This window comes from Pollachius pollachius (genome assembly GCF_949987615.1).
Source record: "Pollachius pollachius genome assembly, chromosome: 20".
NCBI classification, from domain to species: domain Eukaryota; kingdom Metazoa; phylum Chordata; class Actinopteri; order Gadiformes; family Gadidae; genus Pollachius; species Pollachius pollachius.
The window spans coordinates 14,536,819-14,561,818 of record NC_136953.1 but is presented as its reverse complement, the minus strand read 5'-3'; the positions used below and the strand labels follow the sequence as shown (position 1 = coordinate 14,561,818).

The 25,000-nt window shown below is 50.3% G+C and overlaps 1 protein-coding gene across 1 annotated transcript in view; it reads left to right on the top strand.

Moving 5' to 3' along the window:
- Positions 1-16,266: 16,266 nt before the first annotated feature.
- The window catches only part of LOC307090879 (adhesion G protein-coupled receptor L3-like), a gene marked incomplete at both ends in the record, with an annotated part of 143,934 nt that continues 135,200 nt past the window's right edge, over positions 16,267-25,000 (top strand). The window contains 3 exons of the mRNA XM_079757677.1: positions 16,267-16,321; positions 17,378-17,414; positions 17,634-17,824. Coding sequence (XP_079613803.1) covers positions 16,267-16,321; positions 17,378-17,414; positions 17,634-17,824 — 283 coding nt within the window. The remainder of the gene's footprint in view (positions 16,322-17,377; positions 17,415-17,633; positions 17,825-25,000) is intronic.

The window sequence follows — 25,000 nt, the reverse complement described above, 5'->3', positions numbered from 1 at the left end:
TAGGACCGCAAAACTGTAGGGGTTTTCAGACTGCTTACAATGTTTGGAAGAAGATGTTCCAGTGGGTAAGTTTGCTTCCCTGACAAACACATCAACAACTATCTCGTATCAACAACTCTTTAATTAATTTGGTCATTTTCAAAGTATCGCACACTTACTTCATTCTTTGTCTTTATCACAATGACTTTTTTCGAAGTATTTGATAGGTGGTAAACTTGGTCCTCTTGTTCAACACAGACAACAGGACACCGTCAGGCTTGTCCTGTTCTGCATAGCCATTTCCCTGACTCCCCCTGGTAATTATTATTCATTAGATGTGCTGCTTGGCACAAGGACAAAAGTTTGCATATTTTATGCGTGATCGTCATCAATTTTTGAAGAATGCCCCCCCTCCCCTCAACGCTTTTAACGAAATGGAGACACACTCCAGTCAAGACATTAAACAGTTGGAGGGGAAGAATAAAAAACGTTTTTTATATCTTTGCATAAACTTTGAACCAAATGCAAATTTCATGTCTGGGAATCCACATAAGTTCCAAGTCAAATAAATTATATTTTACTGGCACCTCTGACTCTCCTGTGTTCTGCCGCTCTAACAGATCAAATTCAAATTATACTTAATCAAAGCGTTAGTTAACGTGTCAAATCTTAATCTTACCTCGGTTGATTTGCTTGTATTCGGCTTCTGAATAATGAAAAATAACATCCATGATTTCGCAAAATATTCCAAAGGTATTGTTTGGATATTGAGGTATAAAGTACAGGTGTGTGTACCTGATCACGTTTATGATCATTTCCTAATTAAACTTTTTGTACTTTTTCAGAGGAGGGACTTTTAATTTGTTATGTTTTCTTTTGGAAAGAACTTATCCGATCGCACTCACTGTTTTCCTCCTGTTTCAAACGATTCGATGTGAACCCGCTGTTTGCCACCATTCAGCCAATCAATAACACAGCGAGGAGGGTCATTTGCACGGTAACTGCGGTTAAGACGACTTAAAAGGAAAAATTATAAAGGGCTTGTTGTAAAAAAAATGGTTATTCACTACAGGCTCTGCAAGCATACATGTGTACGTCAATTACCCCCCCAACATTTGGGTTGAGAAAACGGGGAGAAAACGTTTTTTATAATGAAAAACACATGCAAATGGAGCAACCCAAAATGGATAATTACTTAGGCAAACATTTACCCCTAGTTGCTTAATGCCCGAGGAAAAACATTATATTTTTATCCCCTTTGTCAAGAGCAGAGTGCTCCCCCAAAAAAGTTCCACTTTCTCTGAAACAACAAAGTTGAGCCCGTATTAACCTCTTAACAGCAGCACATCTGTTGAAACTCCACAGTTTACTCATGGCGCATTAAAATATAAGCCATGCTACATGCATACATAATTACACCACTAAATCCCAAAACCAATAACCCTAAAAAATTCCAACAATTAAAAACCGTTTGGATGCTGTACGAGGCAACCCTTAAATTGTTAATGTACATAATTAACCACATCGGATGAACCACTATTCGCTCTGTGCTTTCTGCTCTGTAGAAAATAAACGATCGACCACGGGCCGCACATTAACACTGCGCTGAGGAGAGTTTGTGGAGACCGCCTAACCTACTGCCATCTTTCCGTTTGTAGAACGCTGTATGGTAGGATGTTGGCGTATTCCAGTGCCTAGTTTGAACAAAGCGGACAGCCGATCTTTCCTCGCGTTCAAACAAAGCCGCCCGGCTATTAAACTCGCCCCTCGTGTCACCAGCTGCCCGAGCCAACAGGGGGGAGGTTGGTTCAAGTCGAGCGTATTAAAAGGGAGTTTTTAATGCAAGGTTTGAGCAGAGGTTCAGTTCGTTCCCGGCTCTCTATTGTTGCGTTTTGCAGTGTTCCTGGTGGGGGAGCGGCCATTACACTGCGTGGTGGGTGACCGCCAGGTTGCCGACGGGGGGGACCCTAATTTGCGCCGTTGGTATGCTTCCCCCCCCCCCCCCCAACTTTTGCTTCGAGTCGGGCAAAAATGGAGTGGCGTTGTCCGGGGCTGCAGAGAGCCAGGCTCTGGACTCTGTGCCATGTGGTGAATCAGTACCTCTATATGCTCCAGCCACTGCAGAGCAGCAAAGGGTTAAGAGAGAGAGACTCATGGATCCGGGGTTAGAAATGTACGTTAGGAGCGGTTGTGCAGGCCGTTGGTCAGATTCGAATTGTGGGGTTGACGGTTTCAGACTTTTTACCGTTTGTACTTGTGATGTCCGAGGAGAGGTCGTGCCGGCTGTGGGTCTAGTCTCATTGTGCCGGCCTTATTCGCAACTGTACTTCTATTGATGAAAGCGCTGTTCGCTGTAAACCTTTGAGCTCTTAAATGATGCATGCATTTCCCCAGATAGCCGGCCGGCCCGGGTTTTAAAATTTGACCCGGAATCAAAGATTTATTCCGTTCTGGACATGAAATTTTTCAAACATTATCACGTAAGAAAAAGAATCACATTAACCCATAGTGACCCATCGCTTCCACTATGACGGTTAAAGATAACGTTTTGCTTGCGATTCATGTTTGGGACATTTGTGTACTTTGGGGACAAATACAGACACACACCCTGACACAGGAAGAGGGAAACATCGGGAAGGCTGAATGCTCCGGGCAGAGGAAGGTCAAATCACTCAGAGGCTTTTCTGCGGATAAGACTGAAGTCTTACTAAAACAATAGTGTTATCAGGTTGAGAGGCCCTCTCTCTCTACCTCTCTCTCCATCACTATCTCTCAAAGCTGCGACGGACCTGCCCACATTTCCGTACTGACATCACCTCAGAGACATTGACGTGACAGTCATTTTTGCATAATTAACTCCTTGGTTCCAATTATACGGCCTGGAGATTGCCGACATTCTCCTAGATGGGCGTTGGGAAAACGCACGCGCCGAAATCCCACCAGAGACGGTGACAAGATTAGAAACTGATTTCCCCCGGAATGGTTTTGACTGGGTTTATTATTTCTTATATGTAGATACGTAGCGAGGGAGAGGGGGTGGGATGAAAAGTCATTTGGATTTTGATGAAGTCACTCATTTTAACGAGACGGCCCCGACGCGGCCCCGCCCGACCAGACACAGACTCCGCGCGGGGAGAGGAAGCAGTGACAGCCCTAATTAGCCTATGCTAATTGTGAAGAACACTCCAAATTCGTCCCATTCTTCACTTCACCCACGCCGGAGCTCTGCCCGTCAAAGTCTGTCATGGACGGGATCGTGGCGACAGCACGGCCGTCATATCTCCCCCCCCGTTCTCTGACTCTCTCTCTGGGCCTTCGGACATCGGGGGCATTAACAAAGAGATCCACATATGATCCCCTGCACATATGGCGTTATTAACCCCCCCCCCCCCCGGTCTTTAATCTGTGTGTGTGTGGTGTGTGTGTCTGGATGTGTGTCTCTTGTGCATGTGTGTCTGCGTGTCTGTGTGTGCGTTACTTTCAATGTGTGTTTTTTGTGCGTGTGTGTGTGCATCGCATCGCACACACACACTGTCTGTCCCAGCAGATCGGCCGACGCAATATGGCGACCCGTCAGCCCCCCGCCCCATCCCCCCTCCCCCTTCAACACCCTGCCCCCCCCCCCCCCCCCCCACTCCCACTCCCTCCTGCCCCACGCTGTCACCAACTGGCGCAGGCCCGGCGTTGCCAAGACGTCCACCGGGGAGAACCCCCTCCTCCACACTCCGTGTCCTCTTGACAGCGAATCAAAGTAAAGAGATCCCTGGCAGGGCGATAGACCCCCCCCCCCCCCCCCCAAACCCCCGTCAGTCCCAGAAACCAGAGACCTCTGTAACACTTGGTCATGTTTTTCTTTTTCTTTCGTGTGTGGAATGATTGTTGACTTTTGTTTTCTTGTGTGTGATGTGAAGGGGGCCGTAGCCTCGGCTGTGCAGAGGGGTGGAGGTGTTTGGGGGTGGAAAGGGTGGGTGGGGGTGTTTGGGGGTGGAGAGGGTGGTGGGTGGGGGTGTCTGGAGTGCATTTCAGAGAATATCAGTGCTTCCTTTTAAAGATACATGCATGCACGCACGCACGCACGCACATGCAAGCACACACACTAACACATGCACATATGCACTCACACACACACACACACACACACACACACACACACACACATGCACATAAGTACACACACATGCACTCACTCACTCACGCACACACACTCCAATTCTGGATGTCTCATTACGAGGCCCAACTTGAAATCCGCTGTCCGTCAAACTGGACCCCCCCTAAATAAAAGCAACCTGAAAGGATGTGAATTGAAACGAAAAGACATGAGAAGGAGGTTGGGGGGGGGGCGCAGTGGCCTTCAGTTGATCTTTTTGACACCCGGCTCCCGACAGCGATGGCGGGGGGGCCCAGTCAGAGAAGGATCCCATATTGCTCTCTCTGCGAGGGGCGAGAGAGCCTGATCAAAGTGGGGCGTTGGCGCGGGCGAGCGAGGGGCCCTCTCTCCCATCTCCGCGGCGACAGAGATGTGTTTTGACACCAGTGCTACTCGCACCCAAACGACACGCTATCCCGCGCCCGCCCTTTGATGGTCGTCCTGATTCCCGGGCTTTATAAACCGACGCATCATGGCGGCAAACGGATGCCGAGGATTTAGTCAACTCCCAAATGCCGTTGGCGTTCCCGGTCGGGGAAACGTTGATTTAAAGCAAATACGTCCCCTCGACGGACTAAGGCTCGTATCCAAGATGATTTTATTTCCTTCTTCGCAGGCTGTGATTTTAGTTTCTAAAAAAGCAGTTATACTTTAAAAAAACAGATATAGGGTTGAGGCTGAATAGGTTCGTGTAACTCTCAGGGAGAAGAGAAAGACGAAGGCAACTGGCATTTAACAAAGTACCGAGCTCTTTGTCCAAATTAAATACCGGCCTTTCATGGCAGCCTCCCATCCCCAGTATCAGTATTCCTTAGCGGAGTATCGATCTGAATGCCTTCTGCCAGCGGTCCTTTGTTATCCTATTGGCATAAACGTGAGGCAATCTTATTAAAACACTCGTGGGCCCTGGGGTCTTGGTCAGGCAAGACTTCCACACTTTTCAGGATCCAGGGGCCCCGCCGAACGTCGAAGTCCACGGTCCGCTGTCTCAACCGGGCTCCTCGCTTTAATCCGCGGTGTTGAAAGGGTAAACCGGTACTCAACCGGAACGCGCGGTACACAGCGTTTTAACAAGGGCCGCTTATTGACCCGTGGTTAACGGACAGTTTCTCCCGGTTTCAGTGGTGCGGTGGGCCGTCACGGAACCACAACCGTGTTCCGGTTCAGCTCTCCCCCGTGAAGAACCCGGCACATTACCGCTGTACGCACGCTGTTTTCAGTTCCCTTCTCGTCCCACGGTGGTGGGTTTACTGCGGCAGCAACAGAGTCCTGATTGAACAGGAAGTACTTGGCAAGGGGAAGTCAGTGTGCTCGATGACATACTGGACCGTTCAACTCAGTGTATCGCTGCACCCAACGGGAGCCTGGGCGTCTGCATGCATGTGGCAGACCGCTCTCGGTCGACCACTCAGAAAGGGGTCGACAGTTGAGTCGATCCGGTGGCTCTCTTTCCACCGCTGCCCGGGACGTTGTGCACACTGAAGTGTGCTCATGCACCGGCTAATAGACCCCACCAGGACCACCTATCCCTGTCCCCTGGTATAATGTGTATGTGAAGCAGTTTTATGAGAGAGAGAGAGGGAGAGAGAGAGAGAGAGAGAGAGAGAGAGAGAGAGATAGAGAGAGAGAGGGAGAGAGAGAGTTTTCTGCACGTGTGGGCCACACCTTTAGTCATAGCCATGCTTTACAATCTGTTCCCCTCCGTTGACATGCATCCCCCTCCCCCTGCCCTCCCACACCTCACCATGGCTGGATAGCTCCGGGCACCCCCCCCCCCCCCCCCCCCCCCCCCCCATCTACGGCTACGACCCTCCCAGATCGTTTGATTTAGAGAGGTTGTCTGCTCGGATCAACCCCAACGCGCTCCCCGGCTCGGCCGCCCAGGGGCAAGGTCACCCCGTCCGTTGTGTTGCCTTGTGCTTTTCGTGTGCAAGAGCTTACCTTAAACGCACACACACACACACACACACACACACACAGTGTTGTGTTGCGCCGCTCGTGACCGCACACTCACCTTAACCACGCGTGGGTGCGTGCGGAAACACCGCCAGCCCTCGTTACCGCATGGACGGCCTCGGAGTGCGGACCGCACGTTTTATTACCCGTTAAGAAAATGAAAATGAAAACATGTAAACTCTATGAAAATATGTCTGGATACAGGATGAGTATGTGAGTTTGTGTGTGTCTGGTGTGTTTGTGTGTCTTGTGCGAGTGCGAGTCTGCTTGTGCGAGTCTGTTTATCTTGTGTGTGTGTGTGTGTGTGTGTGTGTGTGTGTGTGTGTGTGTGAGTAGTATCGAAAAAATAAGTGGAGACATGGTCGACGGCTGAGGGAGACACTACATTATTGACACTAAAGTACAGGCAGCGAGGGAACAGCTATAGTCCAGATGACAACCAATCTGATGTTTCAACATCCTTCGACATAATGTGGAAAACCCAAAGTCCCTTATTGTGTTTTGATTTTGTTGTTTTCTTCTTCTGCGGTAACCTCACAGGCTTGCGACGGTGAGTCTTCGAAGGCGTCCGGGGTCCGGCCTGTTGTTCGATCCCCGGCTCCTCCATTACTCAAAGCGCCAGTGTTAGCTAAGTTTGCTCTTCCCAGCGAGTCTTTAATGACCTCATTAGTGCCGTTCAGCATCAAATCAAACGGCGCCGGTAAGCGAAAGCAGCACTCACTCAGAGATGCATAAACGTTTGGGTGTTTACTTCTGTTTTCGGCTTAACGCGGCCATTCTTTTTGTCAAGGTGGCTAAGATTGAACCAAACACACCTCAGTAGCCCTCTTCTTCTTTAATCACTTAGGGTCCTATTCCTGGTCGTTTCCCAATCCCACCCCTGGCAGAAGGGCTGTTTTTGTGTTTATCAATGTGCTATTGACTCCGCCGTTGAAGTGGGGTCAAGGGTTACCCGGCTCCAGTCTATAGCTCTGAGCTTCAAGTGGAGGATGTGGGCTCGGATGACACCGCCACATCCACCGCTCAGTGTCTGGCGGCCGGATCCTTTCAGCGGCCGCGAGTCTCCCTTATCTGCCTCGTAACTAAACCGCTCTCTTTTGAATCGTTGATCGCGCCGCGCACCTCTGAGACCTCTCTAATGCCGTCCACCAGACCGCAGGGCGCGTCCCTCGACGTCGGGGGCCAATAGCGTCGCTCCGCGTGGAGATGCACCGGCGATCGGCCCCGTCCAATCAGAAGTCCCCTCACCTCGGTGGTGTAGTGGTCTGGAGGGCTAGCGAGCTTATAGCGCCTGAGTAGAATCTGTGATAGCGAAGGGCTAGCATTTGTGATAGCGTAGAGCTAGCGGCGCTCGCGAACGCCGCTGCCGCTTCCTGTGACGTATTTATAGTCGTTTCACAGCAGGCCATCTCTCTCCCCCATCTCTCTCCCCCATCCCTCTCCCCCAACTCTCTCCCGTCTCTGCCCCATCTCACTCCCATCTCTCCCCCATCTCTCTCCCATCTCTCTCCCCAATCTTTCTCTCCCATCTCTCTCCCGTCTCTCTCCCATCTCTCCGATCTCTCCCCCATTCCTCTCCCCCATCTCTCTCCCCCATCTCTCCCCCATCTCACTCCCATCTATCTCTCTCTCTCTCTCTCTCTCTCTCCAATCTCTCTCCCGTCTCTATTGCCCTTGGCCCCGGAAGAACACAATGTCTAATTATAGATGATTATCTCTGAGGGTTTTTTGGAAGGCACTTGGAGAGTCAGGGACGGCAGGAAGGAAGGGGGGGGGATGGGATTGGACTTGGAGCGTCATGACTACGGTTTGGGGAGGTGGGGGAGAATCTTCTTCTGCAAGGAGGAATACACATTCTAAAGTAAATAATTAAATGCATAAACTCACAAATAGTCTCAGCTTCCTCAAAGGTCACATTGGCAAGTGCTTGCGCTATACCACCCAGTTCCCCTCTTGAACCCCGACCAATGACCCCGGTGTGCGAATCCCTCCATCGTGAGCGTGACCCCGTCAACGAACCCACTGCCATGTTGTTCTTGTCAGATCAGTCAGCCCCGAGGCCGGGTTGTATGGACACTCGGACAAGTCGATGCACCTCCCTGTTTCTCTACCTGTCAAGATGCATTGTCAGAAGGATCTGCCAAGACCGCACACTAAAGCAGCCTCTTGAGTGACCTTTGACCTTAGAACTTCAACACGGTGATGTCAGCGGGCAGCATGGTTCCCATACGCTGCGCGGAAACAGGAAACATCCTGTTCTGTCCCAGCCCGGGGTTAATAATTGTCTAGACTCGAGGCACTTTTATCCCTCTTTTGTACTGGTTTACTTTTCTATTAATGTGCACGGTTTCGTGTTTTCAAACATTGCCCCCGGACACTCTCTCCGACACAGACGCACACTATTGCAACACAACTCTCAGACTATGTTTGATGCTGACTCACACACGGACACATGGCCAACCACTCTGTGTGTTGTTTTTACATCCTAGTCAGGTAGGAGGACATGCTGGAACATCTAACCATTTATGCATTTGGTTTCTTTGGACAGGTCTGGAATGCATTGTGTTACCCCTCACTTGAAAACCTTCAAGATCTCTGAAGGACTATATTTTTGTGGAGATGCATTTTTTTAATATATATTTAGTGTCTTTGTGAACATTACTGAGCAAACAATTTTGCCGTTAACGTTGAGTATTTCTGGCAAAGCCTAATTCTATTGATAAAGCTGTTAAAAAAATAATCATGAAATGTTGGAGTTTGGCTTCATAATGAAACATGCATGGGTCGGCAGTAAAATATTAATATAGCAAAAAAGAAAAAAAAACATCCACCCCTATTTTCAGTACCGCCATTTTTCCAAATGCCCGCAAGTACACAAAATCCCAACAGTGTGTGTGAGCGTCGTTCAGCAACACAATCCCTTCTTCCCCATTATATTCTCCCTCTCCTTCCTTCCCCTCAATGGCTTATTTAAAATGGAGGAGCAGAGACTGCAGGTCCGCTGGAACCCATTTGAATAATGTCCCCTAGTCCTGACCAGCGCGGTTGCGACACAGTCAAACTGCCTCGTTGCTATGCCGACGGACAGCCCAGGTGAATGATCTCCCCCACCCCCTCCTCAAACACACGCCCCAAACACACACAAACCAGCACATTAGTGCTGGACAATTGGACAATTAGGGGTCAAAACAAGTTAGTCATCAACATGCGTTGCATAGGTAGAAGGTAAACCCAGCCCAAAAATATATATTATAATTTTATATATATTATATTTATGTCTCCAGTTTATGATGAAATGTGTTTTTCCTCAAATGACACAACAGTTTCCCTGGGGTAAACCTTTTTCCCAGGATGCTGTGCGATACATTTTTCAGGATTACATTATATTTTACCCTTGTGTATAGCATCTGACGTTGGTATGAGAATCATTATGGAGATCAGAGCTATTCACATTGGAATTTGCCTGTATCCCAGATTTGTCTTTGTGTATGCATCTGTGTGTGTGTGTGTGTGTGTTTGTGTGTGTGTGTCTGGTGTCCTCATCTAATGTGTGCGCTCCATGCTCGACTGCCCCGATTTGTCTAGAAATGGAGTGTATTGGAAAAATATGCAAATGCAGACAAGAGGGGGACAGAAAACGGGCGCAAATCGGGACCTGGGTGCAATAAAAAGAACTTAAATAACAAAACCAATAATAAAAAAAGCGATTATCCATGACAGTCGGCGTGGGGGCCCCCACATATCATTTGGTTAGCTGCGGAAAAAATGACTGTTGGGCAAGGGGGGGGGGGGTGAATGGTCCATATGGCGGCATTCTTTGTGTCGGTTTAACCCGCAGTGGCCGGGATCCATGCCACCGCGGGCCACTGGCCGTCCACCATATGCTTCCAGGTACGAACCCCGGGCACCTCGGGGCGAACGATAGGAAAAAGGTCTCATCAGACGACCCGTCCAGACACCCACCCCATCTGCCTGTGGCCCCGGCAGTTGGATTTATTTTCCAGTCGGTAATTATCGTCCCAGGCTATGGGTTTGTTTTTCTGGACTGGTTTTGTTGTCCCCAATAGGACCGTCGACGGCAATCGAATTCGACCGGTAAAACGCGAATCAATCAATGGCAACGACGGGACAAAAGACGTGCGTTTAAAGAGCGCTGGATCATGTTTCCCTGGCTCGGCCAATCGCCATCCATCAGTGTCGGAATGAAATCGCTCCGGCCCGCACAATAGATTTGCAATCTATCGGACGAGGTGGCCGTCGAAAAGAGAAAACAATGGCCAGTGAGTCATGATGACACCGGGCAGAGCACTGCCGTTGTGTGCTGTATTCCATGCGCTGAATGACTGATACAGGTGACAACACATTTGTGTGTTTTTTTTCCGGTTTGGTCGTATAATTATGGATTCACAGGTGGGGGGGGGGGGGGGGGGGGGGGGGGGGGGTGCGATTCAGCCCAAGAGCACAATTCTCGCCACATAGCGGCACGGCAGCCATTGCTCTTTTTTTTTTATTAAACCTCCCATCCTTTTGGAAGTGATGCGGTATCGTCATGGTAACGGGCCCACCTGAGCTCCCCAGTGACGGCGCCTGGGGAGGAGGCGACGGCCCTGCCTTGACTCCAAATCGTTAATTCACTTACACACACACACACACACACACACACACACACACACACCAATGTGTAATATTGTTTCTCCTCTTTCTATTTTTCCCATTGTCGATAACTCGATCCCTCTATCCGTTCCCTCCGTCTCTCCCTTTCTCCTCTTCTGCTTCCCATTTCTATTTCCTTGTGTCTGTTTGGTCGGGGGGGGAGGTGTGTTTGCTGTATTAAGCAATCATATACCTCTGTGTGTGTGTGTGTGTCTACGGTAGTGTGTGTTTATGTACGGTAGGGTGTGTGCGTCTGTGTATGTGTGATTTCTTGTGTCTACGCGTGTGTGCATGTCTGCGCGCGCGCGCGCGTGTGTGTGTGTGTGTCTCTGCATGTATGTGTGTCTGTGTCCATCTACATGCACATTTGCGCGTGTGTGGATGTGTGTGCATCTCTTCGTGTGTGTGTGCTCGAGGAGGGCTGCAGGCCTGGCTAAAGAGGAGCTGGAGACTGCGGGATAAAGCCCGGGCTTTGCATCATAAAGGAGGGCGCTGTCTCAAGGCGGGCGCGCCCCGCTCCGAGGTTTAAAACCCGGGCATCCATCTGCCTTTCATTCAGCAGACTGCGTGCCCTCCCTCGCTCCCCACCGAGACTGTAACCTATCCCCATTGTATGCCCCCGCATAATGTTTCATATTTGAGATGGTAATTTTTATTTATTTGTTTGCAGCCGGCATAATTTCTTTTCATGTATTTATTTATTTTCGTAGTGCGAGCCACGCATTTCCACAGGTAGTGTCACTGTATTGTTTCTATTGTGGCTGTGGCCGTCGAGGTGTGTTTGTGTGTGTGTGTGTGTGTGTGTGTGTGTGTGTGTGTGGGGGGGGGGGGGTCTTGTGTGTGGGCTTGTGTGTTCTCCTACCCATGGCCAATATTGAAGGCCAATTCGTATTTCACACTCTAAAACTGGACCTTCCAAGTAACAGAAGGAGTTTTTGTGTGTGGGTTACTTTGGTCCGGTCCAAGCTGTCAGTCCGACTGTAAACCAAGTCTCCCTGATCCCGATCCGAACGGCAAAGAGTCAGCATTCTGATTCCGTACTTTGCTCTGATCAGCTGGATCAGACCCTGATCATACGGTGTGGTGCGATATGGCTTCTGTGTGCGAGTCGAATAACTGTGTATATCGTTAAACGGTGTCAAGATTAAGTTTCAAGGAAATGTTTGGGAAATGACCCCCACCCCACCTCCCGCTTGCGTTATTATCTGTTCGACGTTCCCGACATCATAACATCTCAGAACTGGCCCCCCGATAAATCGTCCTCGGTGACCTCGAAGAAAAGGGACGCGTGGGGGTGTTAATGAATTATTTCTTGTTTAATTCCTTAAGATTTACAACCGCTGATGTCAATCACAGAAACGCAAGACCCCTGGCGCTTGATTAACATTCGCTTTATACAAGACACTCGTTTTGCATAAACATGTGGCGCGCATCCATTTAATAACAGAAGAAGAAAAAAAAAAAGTGAATAATATAAAAAGGCCAACTCGTCCCATCTGGTCTCGTGCAGCTGGTCAAGCAACGTGCCGGAAACTAATGCATATATTATTCCAGCCTCACAATTAAAGCCCAGGCTTGAAACGTGAACCCAATGCATCATGTGGTTTTTATGTGGGTTGGGCTTGGGCGTGGCTCGTAGCGGCTCCTAGTTTAGCGTGACCCAGTGACAGCGCATGGTGATCGCGTTTCACTGTGTTGCCCATAGGGGCCCCTGCTGCTGCGTTAATGAAAGGGGTCTAGGGTTTCCGGGCTGTCCTCTGGGTGTGGGTGTGACGGGCCAGGGGCTAACTGTCTGCGGTCGTCACAGAGATGGGGATGGAGATAGCGATCGATCCTGTAACTTGAAACTCGTCCATTTTTGGGATTAGGGTTGCCATCACAACAAACTAATCCTCGTCTGTTGGCATCGCCACCCTTTCACCCTTCCCTTTACACCTTTGTGAGTGTAAACTTTTTCACAGATGGGCAACATAAATGCAAATGGGTACATGTATTAATAAACAACGGCATCCGGGACTGGTGCCGTGTGTGTGTGCTGGTGTGTCTCTGTTTTGATTTGCTTTTAGCTGTGCGATATCATCATAGCCGGAAAAAGTCCCTAATTCCCTCTTAGTCCATTTCATCCCCCACCGGATCGCCATGGCAACGGCGCAGAGGACGGCGAACCAGCGTGTGTCGACCCAAACTGCGGAATGTTTAATTTAAAAGTGGGTACTCGGGCACGATTCCGGGACACATTTCATCCGGTGAAGGACATTAGAGACGACGAGACGCGCGGAACCAAACGGCCGCATCAGCGGGTTGTCCTGTTTGTGTATTTATTATTTATACCAAATATAAAATCAGGTTTTATCCCCGGAACCGCTGTTTTCAGTAAACAGCCGGATGGAGATGAGGCCAGCGACACCACCCCCCCCTCGGATTTACGGCATTGTCCGACACGATGAGCAATTATTCCCCTGATCCGTGCGAGAACCCAGACACCAGCGAAAAGGACATTACGCTTTTCATTTTATTGTGGCTTCCCTTAAGTAGAGACAGATTACGGTAAAAAAAACATCCTTTATTTTGGGGCCGGTTGGCAGTGTACTCGCACTTTTTAAAGCTGTTCTGTTTCTGGGTGAGGGATCGTGTGCAGACAGACACGCAGGTAGGCATGTGTGTCGTCGACACACACAAACACAAAAGTGATCGTACATCAGTGTTGGTGCGGCCGCTCCTCATTAATGCTAAGGGAGGCTTATCTCCCCCCGACAAACAGAAAGTGAAAGCGAATCCAAAAGTGCAGAAACATCTGTGTGCTGCCACGCATGGCCAGGCTACAGTCGGAGTGAGAGAGACGTCGGCAGGGCTCCACCGGCGCATCAAGTTCTGTCGGGTTTCACATATCTGTGCTTTTAAGACACTTTTGTTCTTTCATTTGGATCCCACACACCTGGTCTTCCGAAGATCACACTTCACCTTCTTCCTCGGAAAATCGCGAGTGAACGCTTGAGCAAAGTCAACCTGTGAAGTTGTTTCATTTGATATAATCCATTGATTCGATAATTAGTGCGATTTGGGTGGATTTGGCGTGTTTGGCGCTTTTGCATGTTGCGGGGGCTTTTGCACGCACGCACGCACGCACACACACACACACACATACACACACACACACACACACACACACACACACACACACACACACACACACACACACACACACACACACACACACACCACACCTAATCCAGACACGTCCTTGTCAACGTGTTTTGATGATCATTTAAGATTAAGACAAACACATGACTCAATGTCAAGGGGATCTCTTCATTACGTTCCATCCTTTTCTTCCCAACGGGATGCGGTGCCCTTTATTGCATCAAAGTCGTTATGCTAGAGAGCATTCCTGAGCTTAACAGCACATGGGAACACGGCCGCAGTAGCTTCGGCGTGTTTTCACACATTAACAGTGCTGCTGGCCTTTTATATATCAAGTGGATTGGAGTGCCGTAGCAGTGCTCCACTCGAATCCATGGCCACCCTTTTGGCATTAGAGGATTCCAATTCCGAACAAAGTCCTGGCTGGCCCACGCTTTGGAAAAGATGAGGACTGCGGCTCACATAACCTTGTAAATGCCAAAGGCTATGTTGGTGATGTACACTCGTCACTGCCAGGGCTTGTATCCACCTTCCTCCCACCCCCCCAACCCCTGTCCTAATCCCAGCCGCTATCCCCCTCTACGAAAATCAGATTATATTAATCCAGGACCTTTTTTTTTTTTTGTCTTTCTTTTTTTTGGTCCAAAATTCGGATTACAGAGCAGATTATGAGTTTGGGAAATGCCCGCGTTCCCGACGAGTTCCGGGGATTACTCATCCCGGGGGATTACACATTTCCGTCACGAGCCTGCGTAGCTGCCAGCATATGATTTGTGTCGTTGTTTCCATTTGGGGGGAAGTTTACTGCGATTTCTCAGCCTTCCAGACAGTGTTTTTGTGATACTAAGAACTTGTGTTAGCCAGAATTGGGCGAATTTAGCTAGCTATCTTGCAGTGCTAATTGAAATGCAGACCCAGCAACCATCAGGGATAATGACTCTGGCGAGGGTTTTTTTCAGAATTTCGCCCACACAGCGGATTATAATCTTATTTTCCACCTAATATCATACATAACTCCTATCACCATGGATCCCTCGTATGGGGAGAGAATCAATAAAGCCGATTCAACCGTCATCATGTTAAATGCGGTTGATGGGACTAAGCTGACAATGCGCAGTCAGAGCCGATATAATGGACAGCCTGTGAACCTTTGGATTACATCATCCGTCAACGGTAGGGCGGGCTGTAGCTCATAAACACAACACAGGGCCTGCGTGTGTGTGTGGGTGTTCATGTGTGTGTGTGTGGGGGGTAGCCATTTTGTGTGAATCGTACATCGGAAAAAGACAAAACTCACACTGTGAAGATGTCGTCTCAAAGGAGATGATGAAACCTTGGCGCTGATGTGATGTTGATTATTATACCAAAGCCCTTAGAAAAAACAACCACCGACATCAAACGCTGACAGGCGCATACATATGCATTCATTCCCCCATGACACACACACACACACACACACACACACACACACACACACACACACACACACACACACACACACACAAAACATCTCTCTGTGGGAGTGAATCAGGGCGGTTATCACTTTGTAGACGTGATCAACAAACACTCTGCTCTTCATCGTCGTCCTCCTCTTCCTCGTGCGTGTTTTGTCAATCCCACCCCGGTGTGAGGCATCGGCGTTCCTGTCACAGTGTGACGGGGACGCCGTGGCGCTCCGAGGAATGGGACGTCCCTCTGTGATGATGGCCGAGGGCGGCTCTAAACGCCATCTGCGTGTTTTTTGTATTTGTCGGCGCTAAACATGTCGTCTTGTTGTCTTTGCTGCTCGCCGAGAGACAACAGGAAAGGTGGTTTCTGTGCTCACACGTTCCTGGCATCCAGTCACTCGGCACTGGTGGCGTCCCTCAAAAGCCCCTCACAGCAGTGCATTGTGGGATGCACGTCCATGAGGTGCAGGCTGTGGTCGGTTGGGGGGCGTCTTGCTCAAGGGCGGTTCGACAGGTCGACTGCAGGCGTCGGGATTCAAACCTGGGTCTTTTGCAGCTTGGGGCGGGAACACCTACCCACCTGACGTCCTGTTGACAAACACAACAAAGAACAAGAGCAACAATTAAGAACAAATTATCAACAAACTTTTCTTCTTTCTTTTGTTCCCTAACAGGATTCTGTCGTCTGGTTGACAAAAACAACAACAACAACAACAACAACGACAACAACAACAGCTGTGCCGGTACCGGACCTGTGAGGGCCGATAAAGGGGGTCCCAATCCTTTGTAGTATTTTTCTCATCGCTGCACCCCCCTCCCTCTCCCACCGGCGGTGAGGCGGGCCCCAGAGGCCAGCGGCCCCAGAGGCCAGCGGCGTAGCCACCAGCGGCGTTGCCAACCCCGGGGAGAGCGTCTGCCGCCGGCCCCACTAGGAGGAGGGCCATGTGGGCCGTGGTGCTGCTGCTCCTCTCCGGCCTCGTCGCACCGGCCACTCCAGGTGAGTCAGGGTTACCCCCCGCACCTCCGCACCTCCGCACCTACCACCAATGCAAGTGTGTGGATGTTAGCGCGTGCCTGTTGGAGTACAACCGTTGCCCTGAGGCTGTTTGCGCGCGCTTTTTTGCGTGTCTGTAAGCGTTTCTGTTAATGTGTGTCTGTTAGTGTGTTTGTTAGTGGGCACATGTTAGCGTGTCTGTTAGCCTGTTAGCGTGCGTTAGCGCCTGTGTGTGTGGGTCAGTCAGCTAGTTCACACCGGTGTTCCTGTGAGCCCGCGTTAGTGTGTGGCTAAGTTAGCTTGTTTACGTCAACACGGTTGCACATTTCCTGTGCACTGTCAACCTGATAGCGTGCGTTGGCGTGTAGAACGTTTAGCTAGCTCACATCGGCGTTCCTGTTCCCAGTGTCATCCTGTTGGCGCACCTTAGCGTGTGCGTCGGTTAGCTTGTTTATGTCGCCGCGGTGGCCCGTTTCCTGCGCGTCGTCGTTTTGTAGAGGGTTTGTTTATTTTGCTTGGGAGGGTCACACTCTTTGAAGGGATTCGGGAACGTCAGTGTCTCGGAGCAGCGGCGGGTTACGCGGGGTGACGGGCCGATGGAAGCACTCCGCCGGTGTGTCTCAAGTTCGTCCCAGACGCTCCAGACGGGATTCTTTTCCTCCTTCTTCTTCTCTCCGTCGCTCTTTCTCGCTAATTACGAGATGTCCCCCCCCCCCCCCCCCGTTCGTCATTCCCCCCCCCCCCCCCCCCCCCCCGACTCATCATCCCTTTTTATTCCTTACGACTCCTTTTCTGTCTCCAATGACAGTTTGTTTTCCTCTTTGATTTCCCTCTCTCTCTTTATCTCTCGGTCGTCTCTCTATTTCTGTCTGTCTCTCTCTCTCTCTCTCCCTCAATCTCTCACCCCTTCTCTCTCTGTCCCTGGCTCTCTCTCTCTCTCCCTCTCTCTCTTGCTATTTCAGTCTCTCTCTCTCTCTCTCTCTCTCTCTGTCTCTCTCTCTCTCTCTCTCTCTCTCGCTCTCTGTGTCTCTCTCTCTCCCCATCTCTCCCTGTCTTTAGATCTGCCCCTCTTCCTCTGGGCTGTCGCCTTCCCTCGGCGATAGCGAAAAATGAACCAAAACCATTTTCAAAGAATCATTAGTGAGCGGGTGGGAGGGAGGAGGGGGGAGGGGGGGGGAGGGAGGGGGGGGAGAGAGTTTTCTCCCTTTTCCGGTGGAACGTTAGAACGGGGAGGACTGGAAGAGGGAGGAAAGGGAGATAAAACGACGAGTCGCCCTCCGCCGTTTCCCCGCGTTACGATCTTAAGATGAATCAGCACCGCCTATCGCATCGCCGCCGCCGCCGTCGCCCCCGCCATCGCCCCCGCCATCGCCGCCGCCGCCGTCGCCGCCGCCATCGCCCCCGCCATCGCCCCCGCCGTCGCCCCCGCCATCGCCCCCGCCATCGCCCCCGCCGTCGCCCCCGCCATCGCCCCCGCCGTCGCCCCCGCCTCGCACCCGGTTCCTCGTTGGCCTGCGAATAGTTTCAGAGGCAAAACAAATGAAGTCATTTAAATTCAGATTAGTGGAAGTCAATGCCGGTGGCATGGTGGTCCGCACACGCACGCACCTATAGTAGGCATAGATAGGTGTGTGTGTGTGTGTGTGTGTGTGTGTGTGTGTGTGTGTGTGTGTGTGTGTTTGTACGTGTTTGATTGGTTTTCCCCTTTAGGGTTTGGATTGGGATTGTACTTGAGTGTGTGTGTTATTGAGTGAGTGAGTGAGTGAGGAATGAGTGTGTGTGTGTGTGTGTGTGTGTGTGTGTGTGTGTGCGTGTTAGTGAAGTTGAGCGTGTTTGAGTTATTTTTCTTTTTTGCGGTATGGATCGTAGATTGCACTTCAGTGTGTGCTTGTTTGTGTGTGTGTTAGTGAGCGAGTGAGTAAGTAATGAGTCTGTGTGTTAATGTGCATGTGTTTGATTGTTTTTCCCTTTGGGGTTTGGATTGGGACCTAGCTTGTGTGTGTGTGTGTGTGTGTGTGTGTGTGTGTGTGTGTGTGTGTGTGTGTGTGTGTGTGTGTGTGTGTGTGTGTGTGTGTGTATGTATGTGTATGCATTTGTGCAGGGGGGGTCCCAATCAAGAAGGATGTAGAAGTCTGTGTGTGTGTGTGGGTGTTAGGAGTAAGCCAATGGCCCATAAAAATGTTAATTTGAATCGGCTAAAACCATTAAATGGAGGGGTGTGTGTATTTGGGGGGGAGGGGGGATTGGAGGGCTAATTGAATTGTTTTTGTCCTCTGATATCTGAGCTGGTGGTTTGTTGTGTGTGTCTGCGTGTGTGCGTGTGTGTTTGTGTGTGTGTGTCCACTGCTAATGAAGGTTGTTCGTCGCTGTTAGTCTAGCCTTAATACGCATCCGAGACAATGTCTGGTGGCAGCATGGTGTTCCAGACCCCCTCCCCCCATCCCGCGGCCCCCAAACACTGTTTTATTTAGTTTGGTTCCCCCCCCCTCCCCTACTTTATTGATCAGGCGGCGAGGTCACATGGCGCCCTTGATTTAGTACTTGTTGGCAGAGGGAGAGAGAGGGAGGGAGGGAGGGAGAAAGAGGGAGAGAGGGAGAGGGGGGGGGAGGGAGAGAGAGAAAGAGAGATGGTGGCGACAATAGGTTGCATACTTAAACTTCACAACACAATTATAAACTCTGAAATCACAAATGAAGGATCCATGGGCTATTGTAAATCCCCCACACACACACACACACACAGAGCCATTAGTTACTTGTCGAGGGAATGCATGCAGGCAGGGCTGACCGTGCCCCCATAAACCCGGCGCAGTGCCGCTGTGTCTGAGCCCTGACCTTGGATTTGATTAGCGTGTATTAGCGCCGTAAATTTAGTGCGAATCAATAATCCTCCGCTTTGCAAATCGGCCGTAGATCCTCGCCCGGTGAACCGCTGTCGAGCTCTGACTCAAACAAACGGGGTGGAGACGTTTGTTTGCCGCTTCTGAGTGGCACCTCCGCCACCAACAAAACGATCCCGAAAGCCTTCAGAAACGGTTGCCGCGTTCCAACCTAGCTTACGCACCGCAAATCAATTGGGTACATTTTTCAGCACCGGATTAGTTTCGGCACCAAACAATACGCGACGGTACCGACGCACACACCTACGCCCCAAGCACCCGGCCACCCCTCCCCGAGCGGCCTGCCGTGACTGCGGCAGATGTAGCAGCAGCAGAGGCAGTAGTAGAAGTACATGCGGCAGTGCCAGAACTAAGCCTTGTTATTATGGCGTGGAGCCGAGGGGAGGATGAGGAGAGGAGGGGAGGACATGCCGTCTCCTTGGTGTCGTGGTAGGCGATGCTGGTCTCTCCGTCACAGCATGTCGCTCCTGGGGGAACCTGGCCGACTTCACAGCCGTAATCCCTAGTCCCCTGTCTCGGTCTTACACGCAAACACACACGCACACACAGACGTTCACACACACAAAACACACAAGGAAACACCGCCACACATGTGGGGGTGGCGTACATGCATGTATGTTGTGTGTATGTGTCTGCATGTTGTGCGTGCATGCCCAGGACGGGGCGCAGGGCGGAGCGTTGAAAGAGAAAGCCGCCACCAGAGCCGCTGTCCTCCGGCGCAGATGTTGGATCTCTCACGCGATGGGGCGTCTGTGCACCGGGATAAGCCGGATTGTGCACGGACGCCTACACACAAACAGGCACGCACGCAGGGTAGCCGTCATGCACACACACTCGCACACACATGCGCGCACACGCACATAAACAAACACCTACACGTGCATAAACACAGGAAGAAACGTCTTGCATACACGTACACATTTAAAAACGTACGTTCTCACACAAGCACACTCACACACACGCACGTGCACACGCCCTAGCGCTTAGTAACGGTGTTTGCTGCCTTGTGTCTTAGTGCCACGCCGACTGCTACCCCCCCCTAGTTGTTATTTATGCGTCAACATCCAACTGTCATACTGCTAAGATGGGCTGGGGGGGTTTGAGGAGGGGAGGAGGAACGCTTGGAGACTCTCGTCACGGCAGAGAGAGACGGGCCGCCGCTGTACGGAGGAACGCCGCGCCATTACGGCAATGATACTAAAACATATCAGCAAGGAGGAGACCAGGGGGGAACGAGGAGGGGGGGGGTCTAGTTTGTGTGTGTGTCTTGTTTGGGCTCGTACGTGTGTGTGAGTGTCATGTGTGTGTCTCGCCTGTGTGTGTGTCTGTCGTGTGAGTGTGTGCGTGCGTGTTTTTCAGCTACCATTTGTATATTTGTGTGTGTGTGTCGTGTGTGCTTGCTGGGGTCTATGTGTGTGTGTGTCTCACGCGTGTGTGTGTGTGTGTGTGCGTGTGTTTTTTTCCAGCTACCTTTTGTATATTTGTGTGTGTGTGTGTGTGTCTCTTGTGTGTGTTTGTTTCGTGTGCGTGCGTGTGTCGGTCTTGTGTGTGTGTGTGCACGTACGTGCGTGTTTTTGAGCTACTTTCTGTGTATTTGTGCGTGTGTGTGAGCATATGTACGCGGCTTCTGTGGAACAGCAGAGGGGCGGGGGGCGGAGCAATCCACACGCAAAGTCATCGCAAAGATCGGCGCAGGAGACGGCGAAAAACGCAAAACAGATAAATAATACAAAAGTCTAAACCTCGCCTGCTCGGTTCGGACATCCATCACGGCCTTCCTTTCCCTTCCCTCGCATGCCCGGAGAAAAGCCTCCTGGAAAAAAAAAAGGAATTCCATATTCATATCCACTATGACAAGACCCCTACCCCCCCCCCCCCCTCGCCCTCCCCATGAACCGCAGCCCGGGTAACGGATGACACCCCCTCCAGATCTCACACACACACACACACACACACACACACACACAGAGGGGGGGGGGTACACTGACACACATTGCTCACTGTCAGAGCCTCCATACCCCCACACTGGACACAGATGTCATAATGGTGGCTGTGTGTGGAATAGGGTGGGGGTCTCGTAGGGGGGGGTGGTTGTTATCGCGCAGGATGGATGGGACATGGAGATGAGGTGGTTATTTGAATAACTTTGGTCCACTCTCTCTCTCTCGCTATCTGCGTTTTCCTTTTTTCCATCTTTTTAATGGTAGTAGTTTGGAGCGCCAACCGTAGCATAGCAACTGACCCAATCGCAGCCAGTGGGATGACTCAGTGGTGTGTGCGTGCTTGCGTGCGTGCGTGCGTGCGTGTGTGCGTGCATGCTTGAGTAGCCTGCATTTTCCAGGGTAGATGGATCAATATTTGATTCATGGTTTATTTTGTCTTGCTCTCACTAAGCTCCCAGATATGAATTCCTGGAGCTCTTATTCGGCTCCTCCGATTATTCACTAATGCATTATTAAGGCAACGCTTTTATTCACTCACTTATTGTGAAGCACAGGGATGCGTTATTAGGAGGGAAGGTATGGTTTAGTCATCTTGTTCCAAGATGGCTAAGGGGCGGAGAGGATTACAGAGTACAGGAGAATAAACCACCACTGTCTATGCACAGCAAGCTCCTATTTAGTTTCTTGTCACTCTGATGATAACGATAAATCAGTACAGTAAGAGTACATTTATGAACCAGGAGTTAACATTAGTTAATGCAGTATTAAGCATTATTATACAGCATTAGCATAGAGGTTTGTGTTTTTTCTGAAATAAACAAAAAAAACACGAAATGGAAGGATTGGTGATTGTTGTAATATAATGTGTCTTATTAAATAATGTGCACGTTAATACCTTCAGTTAACCTGTACACCATTAGTTAACCAGTTCACCATTAGTCAACATGAGTCAATGAATACTAGACCATTAGTTAACTGTATGCTCGTAATTAACGCTTATCAACTCATGTTAATTATTGATTCATTAATGTACACTTATTCGAAAAAGTCTTCTGCGTTGCAAAACGCGGCTGCATTCGCGAGCAGAACTTCCGTCCCTCCATCAGGACCTCCCCTGGTCCCACATCAGGGAAGAGTTCTCTCGTCTCTGTGTTCTTGCTCTGTCCGAGACACAGAATGAATGGCCCCCATGCTGGGGCCCTCTCTCTCCTATCCCCTCTCTCTTCTCCCCTCCCTCCACTAACTCTCTGTGTCTACCCTCTCCCTCCTCCTCTCCGTCTCCCCCCCACACTCCCCCTCTCTCCCTCCCCCTTGACCCACCCGCCTGCCTGCCTGCCTTATGTCCTCCTCCCTCTGGTTCCCTTCCTTCTCCCCCTCTGTATTTATCTCCCCCTCTCTCCCTCGCCCCCTATCCATCTCCTCCCCTCCCTCTGTATTTCTTTTTGCTCTCCCCTCTCTCTCTCTGTCTCTCTCTCTCTCTCTCTCTCTCTCTCCTCCCTCTCTCCCTTTGTATTCCTCCAGACTCCCACTATCTGTCTCTTCCTCATTTCCTCTCTCCTTCATGTCCTTCTTTCCCCTCTCCGCTCTCTCTCCCCCCTCCTCCCCCCGTCTCTCTCCGCCAGGGCGTCCTTGCATCCTTGCTCGGCCTAATTAGGCTAACGAGTGTGCCGTTTTGTATATTTTCCTCTCTGCGGTTGTTATTTGAAAAGCCAACAGCCCCCCCTCACCAATACGAGGGTCTCTCCGCCGACTGCAACCGCATCGCCTGATTCCAGTCGCGGGAACGTCGAGTCATCCTGCAGACCTCCCCGTTACCCTGGTTTCCAAAGCGTGTTGAGGCGAGGGATGCAGCGGTGGGGAGGAAGGGATGCGGGGGTGTCAATTAGCGACATGCCGGGTAATTAGAGGGCGCGGGTTTGCAACGGAGCTCCGCTTAAAATATGCATGGCGCTCGCCAGCGTTCCGTTGTATTAAGGAAATTAAGGAACGTTTTGACGTCTCGCCTTCTGATTTATTGCAGCTCTTTTGCTCGTTTTGAGGGAATAAAAGATGGGCTTTTTCAAAGGGGGGGGGGACTTGAAGATGACTTTTGATGCAGCCTCATAATAAGGGAAGATCTCTCGGATAAAAAGTTGAGTCTCCCGTGGATACGAGGATAAATAAGAGGAGCTGAATAGAGCTTTCAAGAGATATACATGGGGAGGGGAGGGCTTCGGCAGTTCAGGGTTTATTCCATCACTTTTAGTGAAGAGCTAGCACGCTTTTATTTTTGTCGCTCTTTGGCAAATGAAGTAGAAAAGGTCTAGTCCGATGATGGTTTTCAAAGAGTGTGGAAAAAAGTTTAGCGCGTGAGGCCTTTGTAAGCGCTTTCTTTTACTCTGGTTTTCACGCTTTTATTTTGGCGGAGGGGAGCAAAACGAGAATGAGCCAGGCGTATGGAAAACGTTTGCTTGAGGTTTGGGTGGACAGAGGTCTTAACAGATATCTTCAGGATGATGGCAGTTCTCTAGCTGCTGCCTTGGCAGGGGGGGTCAAACGGTGCGAACGCATCGTTTCACACGTCCACTGAAGATTCTACAGGATATACAACAGAGTTGTACTGGCAACCTGGTGTTCTGACATTGATGCATTCAATTGTTGAGTACGTTTTTAGAGAGTATCTGTGCTGTTCCAAACCTGGGCTCCACCTGAAAGCAAAGCGTAACTGAATATATGTGGATTGCATGCTTGTGCCGAATCCTTTATATTTTTTCACTTTCAATAAGGGAAATTAACATGGTTGCTTGGGAATTAACATTGTTGCACATTGTTTTACATCAGGAACCCTATTTGACAGTAGAACTAATTGGAATTGGGAATAGTGTAGCTGGGAGCCGTGTGTGTGTGTGTGTGTGTGTGTCTGTGTGTACGTGGGTGTGTGTGTGTGTGTGTGTGTGTGTGTGTGTGTGTCTGTGTGTGTCGAGCTGGAGGGGATATTGCCGAGGAGGGTCTGTTGGGGCAAAACCGCGACACAGTACAACAAAGCAGAGGGCTATTAAACTAATCTCTAACATGAATTCATATCCCCTCTGTCAAAATGGGCTGCAGCACGGCCACCCATACAAAATAACAAGCAGCAAATCCCATTCCAAGCCTAATTCATTGTTATATACATGGACTGCTAATGTTTTTTGGACGTATATTGTGCATATTTTCCTGAATGGCACACAAGATATTAATGAAAACAAGCAAGCAAAGACCGCTGATGTTAGCAAGGAAGGAACACAGATGCTGGGAGGGAGGGAGGGAGGGAGGGAGAGAGAGAGAGAGAGAGAGAGAGAGAGAGAGAGAGAGAGAGAGAGAGAGAGAGAGAGAGAGAGAGAGAGAGAGAGAGAGAGAGAGACTCTCTTTCCCTTCCCCATGCATAATGACAGACACCCCATCCATTGTGGCCGTAGACACTGGGCTCCCCTTAATAGGCCGGATTAGAGTGGCCCTATCTACGCGTGTGCACTCCTCATGCAAATTGGATTTGAGTCGACACCATTGTATGCGGCGCGCGGCTTTTCAAAAAACCACGGGAAGCTGATATGAGTAATTAATATTTCGCTCACACACACACTCTCTCACAAACACCTGCATTCAGCCGTTCATGAAAAGGAGCCTCTTGCTGGTGTCGGTAACCGCGGCCCGTCTCGGTAACTCGTATCGAGGTGGCGCCGGTGCCGCGCGTGTCACGGACACCGTGTTGGATCCGGTTTGAGGCGGAACGCTCGCAGCGCCGCCGTTAGCTTGCTCCGCGCGGTTGAGATGCGAGCTATTATAGCGGCTTCCGGCTTCGACGGGTAACAGTGGACTTG